Genomic DNA, 11196 nt, shown 5'->3' on the forward strand with positions numbered 1-11196 from the left:
TGCATTCTTTTAGATCAAGAGATATTTACTGACTACTTGTCAGTGAGTTAAACTTTAATTTTTATCTAATTTGATTCTTCTTTCTCCCCTTTTAAACACAGATATCATGTATGTCTTCCTTCAGGTATCTGGAACATTTTATGGTTCTTACAGACAACGTCTAGTTGTTCAGAGATGGTTTGTGTCAGGCCTTTCAGATGCTTTGCTTTTGAATGCATGCAGTTTATCTGAATATTTTTCATAGAATCATAGAATCACCAACGTTGGAAAAGACCTACAAGATCATCCAGGCCAACCGTCCACCTATCACCAATAGTTCTCACTAAACCATGTCCCTCAACACAATGTCTAAATGTTCCTTGAACACCTCCAGGGAGAGTGACTCCACCACCCCCCCGGGCAGCCCATTCCAGCACCTGACCACTCTTTCAGAAAAGCAGTATTTCCTAACGTCCAGCCTGAATCTCCCCTGGCGCAACTTGAGGCCATTCCCGCTAGTCATATCACTAGTTACATGAGAGAAGAGGCTGACCCCCAGCTCACTACAACCTCCCTTCAGGTAGTTATAGAGTGATAAGGTCTCCCCTGAGCTTCCTCTTCTCCAGACTGAACAATCCCAGCTCCCTCAGCCACTCCTCATAAGGCCTGTGCTCCAGACTCCTCACCAGGTTCATTGCTCTTCTCTGGACATGCTCCAGGGCCTCAATGTCTTTCCTGCAGTGAGGGGTCCAAAACTGAACACAGTACTCAAGATGTGGCCTCACCAGTGCTGAGTACAGGGGACAATCACCTCCCTGCTCCTGCTGGCTGTGCTATTACTGATACAAGCCAGGATGCCATTGGCCTTGGCCACCTGGGCACACTGCTGGCTCATGTTCAGCTGAACATTGACCAATACCCCTAGGTCCGTTTCCCGTACACAACCTTCCAGCCACTCTACTCCAAGCCTGTAACATTGCCTGGGGTTGTTGTGGTTAAAGTGCAGGACCTGGCACTTAGTCTTGTTGAACTTCATCCCGCTGGATTCAGCCCAGTGATCCAGCCTGTCCAGATCCCTCTGTAGGGCCTTCCTACCCGCAGGCAGATTGACACTTCCTGCCAGCTTGGTGTCGTCTGCAAACTTACTGAGGGTGCTCTCAATGCCCTCATCCAGGTCATCAATAAAGATATTGAAAAGGACAGACCCCAGCACCGACCCCTGGGGAACACCACTCGTGACTGGTCGCCAGCTGGATTTAACTCCATTCACCACCACTCTCTGGGCCCGGCACTCCGGCCGGCTCCTTACCCAGAAAGAGTTTACCTGTCTAAGCCATGGGCTGCCAGCTTCCCCAGGAGAATACTGTGGGAGACAGTGTCAAAGGCTTTGCTGAAGTCTAGGTAGACCACATCAACAGCCTTTCCCTCATCCACCAGGTGGGTCACTCAGTCATAGAGGGAGATCAGGTTGGTCAAGCAGGACCTGCCCTTCATGAACCCATGCTGGCTAGGCCTGATCCCCGGGTTGTCCCGCACATACTGTGCAATCTCCCTCAGGACAATCTGCTCCATAACCTTCCCTGGCACTGAGGTCAGGCTGGCAGGCCTGCAGTTCCCCGGATCCTCCTTACGACCCTTCTTGTAGATGGGAGTCACATTGGCAAGTCTCCAGTCTTCTGGGACCTCTCCAGTTGACCAGGAACGCTGATAGATGATGGAAAGAGGCTTGGCTATCTCTTCCGCCAGCTCCCTCAGAACTCTCAGATGGATCTCATCCAGCCCCATGGACTTGTGGCAGTCCAGGTGGAATACTAGGTCTCTGACAGTTTCCTCCCAAATCATTGGGGGGTCTATTCCTCTCCCCATCCAAGACTTCCAGGTCAGAGAGTAAAGTACTCTGAGGATAACTGGTCTGACTTTTAAAGACAGATGTAAAAAAGGCATTGAGAACCTCAGCCTTTTCATTGTCTTCAGTGGCCACATTCCCAGCCGGGTCCAGTAAAGAATGGATTCTCCTTGGACCTCCTCTTACTGTTAATATATTTGTAAAAGAGTTTCTTGTTCCCTTTTACCCCAGCAGCCAAGTTGCGTTCAAACTGGTCATTTGCCTTTCTAATTTTCTCCCTGCACATCCTAACAACCTCTTTGTACTCTCTCCGAGTTGCCCGTCCCTTCTTCCACAGGAGGTAGATTCTCTTTTTCTCCTGGAGCCTCAGGAAGAGCTCCCTGTTCATCCCCGCCGGTCTCCTTCCCCGCCGGCTCATCTTGCAGCTCAGGGGGATAGCCTGCTCCTGCAACTTTAAGAAATCCTTTTTGAGGAGCAAGCAGCCTTCCTGGACCCCTTTACCCTCCAAGACTGAATCCCACGGGACCCTCCCTACTAGTCTCCTGAACAAAGTATTTTAAAGTATTATTGCTATAATTCCTGTGCCTTTGCAAAACTCTGCATTACTACTTGTGTGGGCAGACTTGACTGTCTTTAGAAGAATAAAGCAAAATGTCATTGAACGTGTTATTCCTTCCTTTTGCAGCTCTAATTTTTACTTCTTCTTAGGTGATGAATCTATAAATTGTTAGGGTCTCCTCTTTTTTTTTTTTTAATTTCAACTATTCTTAAAGAACCTTCTTTTGCCTTTTTTTTTTCTTTTCACAGAACTGGTCGCTGAAGTGTAGTTGGACCTTCAGCAGGTCTGAAATACTGTGTTCACAGTGTCAAATATCAGTGATGACACAAAATAACTGAATATTCTAATGTCTTCCACCATCACCAGGAACAATCCCATATGCTTATTAGAGCCACTTGCAAAGTATTTTGGCATTTTCAGAGAATTTTCAGTTATGAAAATTAGTCTACTTCAATGCATAGATATTAATTTAAATTAAAGCTTAAATGTAGACCCGTTGCTAAATCAGGAATGAACAAAGGGAATGCTAAGTATAGTTCTGTGGTAAGAGCACTCCACTGGCATTAATGGCAAGAAACATAATCTTTGGGTCTATATTCTCTACCTTTTTACTGTATTGTTGTCTGTAGCAGGGAAAACAACAGCAGTTCTTAGAAGTACATAGGTGTATAAATTAAAGAGTATCTTTAAATGCAAGAAAAAAATATTGGCTCCATGGTTTTACTTTTTACTAACTTTTATGCAGGTAGAAACATTGTTTTCAGTGGAGCAAGAGAAAAATTACATGATATTAGAAAGAAAATTAATTTGGGATTTTTGTTGTGATCCACAAAGAGAATTATTATACATAAAAATGGTGCTTCTCAATGGATCTTGGCTGTTAATATCAATCTGTAATCTGAATTTCAGCTTGAAATTCCATATTCGGAGAGATTAAAGTCCTTAAAAATGATGATTTCCATTCCCTGGCATTCTCCTCCCTCTAGCTTGTGGTGCTAGCTTATCCAGTTTGTGCTGAAGTCACAGAGAAAATATTCTTTGTCATTAATTAAGGTTGTGTCAGATCCATATTTTCATAGTGATCTTAATTATGGAGATGTCACCTGATGTGAGGCATTTTTGGAAAAAAAAAGATCTCCACATGCTAAATAACCCTGTGTAAATTGCCTAGAATGACTTGAGTTTGCCAGGAAAGAGAAAAAGGCCATCTCCTTCCAGGTGGTAGCTACTGAAACAAGCCTGTCAAGTTTATCTGAATGTGGTTAGTTACCATCATATTCAGCAAATGAATGCAGCCAAAGCAAGATCTCACATTTAAAACAAAAGCAAACTATTCATCGTTGTCACTGTAAAGGTTCCTGCAATGTGAGTTTTACAATGATTCCAACCTGCTTTGATTGTTTCACATCTAGTTTTATATTGTATATCATTCAGATGATCAAAGAGCATAGTGGAAAGCTATTGGTCTAACCACATTTTATTACTCTTCAGGCTTTGCAGTACACTTCATACTTTAACTTTGTTCCTAGTTTTGTTCTTGCTATACGTTCTTCAAATTCTTTGTCCATTTTCTCATTCTGCTCTTCAGTGAAAAGATTCTTCCAGTCACTTACACCACCTTCAAGAAGCAAATAAACTCTTAAAACAAGAAATTGTATTTTTCAGTTATATACATATATATATTCTCTTATTCATTAAGTGGAGTTGATTCATATTTTCAAGATAAAACTTAATTCCTTTCTTCACTGTAATTTTGTGAAGTCACTGGAGTTACAGCTGTGAAACTGCTAAAATAGAAAAGAACACAAAGTCTTATTTCCCTGCAGCTCTTTACTCCAGTGTCAATTATGATTGACAAGATGGAATTTCATGGAGGTTGTATTAAGAATCATCTGTCTGGAGCCAGAACTGGGTTTCTGCTTGCTTGTCAACTTGTGTTTTTATACAGTGACTTCTTTCATGTAAAATGCGTAACTAGTGGTAGGGCTAGAGGGAATGGCCTCAAGTTGTGTCTAGGGAGGTTCAGGTTGGACATTAGGAAAAATTTCTTCTCAGAAAGAGTGGTCAGATGTTGGAACAGGCTGCCCAGGGGGGTGGTGGAGTCACTCTCCCTGGAGGTGTTCAAGAAACATTTAGAGATTGTAGTAAGGGACATGATTTAGTGGGAAAATATTGGTGGTAGGTAGATGGTTGGACTTGATGATCTTGGAAGACTTTTCCAACCTTAATGATTCTATGATTCCTCCCCAGTGCTCCTTTACTAGTCTTCTCAAGCAGAGCAATGATAAACGCTTGATACTAATGTGTAACACTTTATAATATATGTGCAAAAAATAAGCCAGTGATGAATGTCTTAGGTTCTTGAGAGCATCATGTTTCTGCCTCTGGACCTCTGGAAGCTCCCTACCTTTGCGAAAGAGCATGCTGCCCAGAGCCCCATGGGTCTTCAGTGAGTTCTCCTTCATGGACTGGAAACTGCTCCTCTCCACCACACCCTGAAGCTCTTCCCCAGTCAGGGAAATCCCAAAGAAAGAAGCAATGTTTTTCACTCCCAGAGCTCGATTCTGAGAAGAGGAATGTAACATACCACATGACATTCAAACAAATTACACTGCTTTCTTACCAAGGTTCTTTCAAGGCCCAGCATTTCTCAGTTGGCTGCATATTTAGAGTTTTCAGAGTTCAGCAGGACTGGAGCGGCATGTATTGTTTCTCTTTGTTATTGTTCCAAAGAAGACATCATCTGTCTTCCTGTATATCACAGAAAATTGCATATGATTTACAGTTGAGCCAAATTTACGCTGCTGAATATACAAAAGCTCCAAAAAAGAATTACTGGGGATTTTGATTTAAAATGACTTGAGCTTATACTGCAGCTGGAGAGAAAACAAGAATCATTTTTACACATACACACGCACACATGCACACACACACACACACACACACACAAAGGCTTTTAAGCTGGAATTTCATCTTGCTGTCCTCTAAAACAACAATCTGACTCATACATTTATCATGCAGTTTTAATACACTACGTGCGTGTAATGGTTTATTGGTTTAGAAACAATTGCTTTTTGAAGTGTAAAATATGGAAGCGTAAAATATGGTGAATGGAGTTAAATCTAGCTGGTGACCAGTCACAAGTGCTGTTCCTCCCAGGATCAGTATTAGGGCCCACCCTGTTTAATATCTTTATTGATGATGTGGATAAGGGAATTGAGTGCACCCTCAGTAAGTTTGCAGATGACATCAAGCTGGGAGGAAGTGTCCATCTGCCTGCAGGTAGGAAGGCCCTACAGAGGGATCTGGACAGGCTGGATCGATGGGATGAGACCAACGGCATGAAGTTCAACAAGACCAAGTGCCAGGTCCCACATTTTAACCACAACAACCCCAGGCAATGTTACAGGCTTGGAGTAGAGTGGCTGGAAAGCTGCATGAAGGAAAAGGATTTGGGAGTGTTGGCTGATGCTCAGCTAAACGTGAGCCAGCAGTGTGCCCAGGTTGCCAAGAAGGCCAATGGCATCCTGGCTTATATCAGAAATAGTGTAGCCAGCAGGAGCAGGGAGGTAATCGTCCCCCTGTACTCAGCACTGGTGAGGCCGTACCTCTAGTACTGTGTTCAGTTTTGGATCCCTCACTACAAGAAAGACTTTGAGGCCCTTGAGCATGTCCAGAGAAGGGCAACAAAGCTGTGAGGGGTCTGGAGAACAAGTCTTATGAGGAGTGGCTGAGGGAACTGGGATTGTTCAGACTGGAGAAGAGAAGGCTCAGGGGAGACCTTATTACTCTCTACAACTCCCTGAAAGGAGGTTGTGGTAAGGTGGGGGTTGGCCTCTTCTCCCACATAACTAATGGTAGGGCTAGAGGGAATGGCCTCAAGTTGTGTCTAGGGAGGTTCAGGTTGGACGTTAGGAAAAATTTCTTTTCAGAAGAAGCGGTCAGATGTTGGAACAGGCTGCCCAGGGGGGTGGTGGAGTCACTCTCCCTGGAGGTGTTCAAGAAGCATTTAGAGATTGTAGTAAGGGACATGATTTAGTGGGAAAATATTAGTGGTAGGTGGATGGATGGACTTGACAGTCTTGGAGATCTTTTCCAACCATAATGATTGTATGATTCTACATTTCTTACCATTGGTAACCTTACCTCTTTTAGTTCTTCATAAGTTATTGTCATAACATTTTCATCATCAGCATACTTGTTCCATTCAGAAAGGTAATGGAAGTAGGATCCCCAGGGCACTAAATAAAACAAAATAATCCTAAGATGGAGAATAAATGAACATAGGAAAAGCTCCTTATTATATTAATCAATTTTTACTCCGTAAGTTGATCCCCAAGCCATGGCCATTAGTCATCATGGCTCTGCCAGAGTTTAACCCATTCTGGAGGATTTATGGGGCTTTGCAACACACACAGTCTAGAGCCAGCAGGGTAAGTTCTCTCCCCAGCTCAATGTGGCTCTGAAGGATCTGCCTGCTACCTCCAGTTGTGCTGCAAAAACTATGACGTCCAATCCCTTTTTCACCTGTATTATGGGACCTTTTTTTAGGCCATATCAGCTCCCTAGCTGGCCCACTGCACACCCTCACAAATAGTCATGCTGGAACAAGCTGAGGGCAACAGCGGGGCAGGAGTACATTACTGGGATCAAAGGCTGGCTATGGCCAGTATCCACAGCAATAAAAACAAAGAAGCCAAGGAAAAGTCCACAGAAGCCCAGCGTAGCTGGCTCTACATGAACACATCTCAGAGATATGATGCAATTTGTATGTTGACAAGGTGAAACTAGTCAGTATTTCAAGTCAGATGTGAGTCTGCTGAAGTGCTATCAATACTCAAACCAGCATGGAAACTCCCTTAATCCTAAAACCTTAATCCTAAAGCCTTGTTTAACCCTCCCTTCTGCTGGCCATGTGATATGGCAACCTGGAGAATTTATGCAATTTTAAGATAATGAGATTAGTTTTCTGTTGTTTTGTTGCCTTTTGTAATGCACTTAGACATAGCCCAAAACATTTCTCCAGTCCAATTTGGTATGTAGATATTCAAACGTCTATGTGGACACAAGATGATGGACAATGGAGAGGAGGGGTGAAGGGGACCCAAGAGGAAGATCAGGAGGAACTGCTTCTTCCAGTGAAAATATCACTTTGTGCAAATTAAAGCAGTTTATGAAAGAACAGTTCTGATGAATGTCTAACTTCAGTCAGTAAGACAAATACTGTGAAATTTACTTCACCTTTCTAACCTTCTCTCTTTAATCTCTGCTTTTTTTTTTTTTTTTGCTGTAAACCAAAAAATCCTAGTGAATCTGATTTATAAAATGCAAAGATTTTAGACAGTCAAAGAATGGAATAAGTAACATAGAAGAATATACTGTACTTTTCTCTGTCATGAAAGCTACGAAGAAGTCGTCCCAGGTCTCATAGGAGGGTATAGCAGATAAGGCATTGGAAAAATGGAAAAATGATGTAGCTACATCTTTCGGATTGCGAATCAGCAGCAATATCTAAAAAAAAATCAAATATTTTATTTCTACAGGGAAAAAATTTCAAACCATAGCATGACAAAAAACTCAATAATCTTCAGATTTTCAAGTTGGGCAATTTCTAGTATGTCATCCACTACTTGCAGAAGTAACATTTTTTTTCTAAATCCAGAAAGAGAAGTATTTCACTTCGCTTCAGTATCTTGTGAAGTTGATTTCATATAGTTATTAAAATATATTTTCCAGATTAATCAAAGTAATCATGCAGAGTACAAATAGCATTAATCATTTAGAGGAACACACACAAATACAAATTCTTTCTAAAACTTAACACTTGCAACAACATTGTAGAAAGCCACTCATAGAAATTTTGTAAACATAATGTTTTACTGCTGGAAAGTTTGTTTTCCTCCACATTTGCCTTGCTGAGACTGACACAAAGATATCAATAAGGATGAATTGAGGTTTATTGAGGTGAATGGCAGTTATTAGTTATGTACAAATAGACAGCATACTACCTAAGTATAAAAATCATTTTTAAATTTGGCAGAAATGTACTAATGTGACTTTCAAAAACATCTATTTGTGTGCTTCCTTACATGACATTCAAATCAGCACTCACCTTGGCTTTATTTTTGAAGATAGACTTTGGAAGATTGCCAGGAGCAAGATGAGTAAATATAACTCTTCGAGAACGTAACTTCTTCATTCGCTACATTAAGAATTGAAAGGAGGAAAGTAGACAGTGCAATTATTACAAGTATTCTTCTCCATTGGCCTGTGATAAAATACTATTTGGCTAAATTTGTCGACAGTTTTTGGCAGATCAGAAGCACTTACGCTTTTTGACTGTTATCCTAGGATTTTAGTGGACTTCTCTCAGCGATAACCTTCAAAAGACCATGAGGATGAATATTTCGAAAGAAGATTATCCACTGCTCATTCTCTTTAGTATTAAGGAATGTAATATGTTCTGTTAGACAAGGTATAAAACCTAAAGGTAATATGCAAAATCTAGCTGGAGATGTGATAAAGCTAAAGGATCCTAAGAAGAGAGAAGAGGTAATAAAGAAATGCTAGTAGAAGAGACAAAACTTATTATTTCAATATTTAACTTTTCATGAAACTCTTCTTAAGCACAGAAAAATGCTGCACTGAATTTCTGCAGTGATTGTATTTCTAATGACTATGTGCTCCGCTCAGGCCCTCTAGAGTAACTATTTATCCTTCACCATTTGGTGATGCAGATGAGATTCAATCTGGCCAGATGCATCCTGCATAGAAATGGGATAGCTCCCATCAGAGAGTGGAGTATTTCACAAACCATATATTCAATGTTTGAAGAACCACATTCTCACATCTTTAATAATTTTTCTGCACCCACCTCATATTTCTCAGTATCTCCAATTTCAAGATACGGAAATTCTTCTAGATCTTCATCATTACCACTTTTTCCTTCATCAAGACTTTTCTTTTCAAATGTAGCCACCAGATCACTTAAGATCTGACCTACCCAGTTTGTACCTGAAAGGGGAGAAAATACAGAATTTCATGTAAAGCCTTGAGAAAAAAAAAAAAAAACAGAAATGAATATGCCAGGACAGCCAAGAGGTAATTGGTACTATCTCATGAGTTGTCTGGTCTTCTTTACCGTGTCAGCTGACTATCTGGAGAATCAACCTTCAGGGCCATACCTTTGTTGTTATGTAACAATACATTTATTTCTCCAACTTAAATGGCTAAGTACATAATGAACTAGCTTATGTATTGTAAATTAACTAAGAAAGGAGAAGAACTATTGATCTAAGTAATAAATATAAGATGGGTAGAGATGTAAACCTGTAACTCAAAAGCCAGTGCATTATATATGTTTTCTGATGTGCTGCAGTTTTATCTTGGGTGGAAGGATGGTCACAGAACTTCAGCACATGTGCAGTACCAGATCTGAAATTGTGCCATGTATGTTCATTTTCTTTACCAATACACAATGTTTTATCCAAAAAACCTCTAAATTATTTCATATATATATATATTTATTCTTATTCATAGCATAAAGTAGATCCTGCAGAGAACTTGTAACATTAGTTAACCATTTCCTGACCTGTGGACACTGGTTCCTACGTCTTTGTCATTACAGTCCTAATAAGTGCATTTTGATATCATTTCTTCAAAAAGAAAATATGTTTAAAAAAGCACAAAATCTTTACAAACCTGTAAACTGTGACTATCTTCTGTAAGATATTGTGAATCTTACTGCTGAAGGATAAAAATAACTATATTAAAATGGATGTGTGGCACATCCAAGAGCCTATGTAGGGTACTTACAGGCAGAAGCAGCAACCCCAGCAAAGATCTCTTGATCTCCCAATGAAGATCAGCGTGACCAATTCAAGTGTTTACAAAAATATCTTTTTTATAACAGTGGATTTCAGAAATTCTTGACATGTATATGAAAAAGTAAAATATATGCATCATTGCATGTGAAGGCACCAATAAGTCCATTATATAAAGAAACACAAAGCTATTACCAAAGATTTTACATAACTGCAAGAGCAAACCCTGCAGTATCAAGATACCTAGTTATCTCAGGCTTGAGAATTGCATTTTGATTCTTTCCAATTTGTGCATTTACATTCATAACTATAAAAGTTAAAGATAACAAAGATTTATCACTCTATAGCTAAGAAAATCAGATAACTTTCTCAGTCACTTGCAAAACTTCCTATATAATGTTCTCATAATTAGCTTTGTTGTATATGTTTGAGGAAAAAATTAGTTCTAGAAAATTTTCTGAAAATTGTAAATACAATCTACTTATTTGTCATTACATGAATTAATCTATGAAGAAAGCAAACAGTATTCACCAGATTTAGGGTATCCTGCCAAAATGACATCATCACTTCTGGCTTCAAAGGACTCCATGGCTCTGAACACTTCAAGACTACAAAGAGCAACAGGGTAGAGAATCCCCTTGTAAGAAAAAAGCAGTTCTTCACGATCCATTGTATTACCAGCAACTATTGCCTTATCTATCACATCAATAAATTTCTTCCTAGACTTTTCCATTCTTCTCTCTCTCACACAATCTCTGTCACAATGTGAAATGCTACACAGACAGAGAGACACCGGTCACCACGTTACACGGTTTTTCTTTTCTTTTTATTTTCTCTGTGGAGAGGGCGGAAAGGGGTGGGACACTGTAAGCAATAATTTACTACTCTCTCTGAAATTGTAAAAAAAAATACATAACTCCAGACGAAGACCTTAAGTCATCTGAACTTCTCAATATCAACAAAAATTGGACGTAATTGAATAACAGGAA

The 11196-nt window shown here is 40.2% G+C and overlaps 1 protein-coding gene across 1 annotated transcript; it reads right to left on the bottom strand.

Annotated features, from left to right (window-relative positions):
• LOC110396816 (sulfotransferase 6B1-like) lies at positions 3855–10940 on the bottom strand. Its single transcript, XM_021392685.1, has 7 exons — positions 10739–10940; positions 9259–9398; positions 8497–8586; positions 7769–7895; positions 6531–6625; positions 4792–4948; positions 3855–4002 (listed from the first exon to the last, which is right to left on the bottom strand). Exons 1-7 carry the CDS (start codon positions 10938–10940, stop codon positions 3872–3874), a joined length of 942 nt encoding a protein of 313 aa, XP_021248360.1. The 3' UTR covers positions 3855–3871.

This window comes from Numida meleagris, chromosome 3, assembly GCF_002078875.1.
Source record: "Numida meleagris isolate 19003 breed g44 Domestic line chromosome 3, NumMel1.0, whole genome shotgun sequence".
Classification (NCBI taxonomy): Eukaryota; Metazoa; Chordata; class Aves; order Galliformes; family Numididae; genus Numida; species Numida meleagris.

What these genes read in the sequence shown, in the direction of transcription:
- LOC110396816 (XM_021392685.1), bottom strand. Translation starts at nt 10,940, where the DNA reads ATGGAAAAGTCTAGGAAGAAATTTATTGATGTGATAGATAAGGCAATA. An exon ending in GGCAGGATACCCTAAATCTG is followed by an intron (nt 9,399 to 10,738) that starts GTGAATACTGTT and finishes CTCCCCTTTCAG; the next exon opens with GTACAAACTGGGTAGGTCAG. An exon ending in GAGATACTGAGAAATATGAG is followed by an intron (nt 8,587 to 9,258) that starts GTGGGTGCAGAA and finishes TTCTTAATGTAG; the next exon opens with CGAATGAAGAAGTTACGTTC.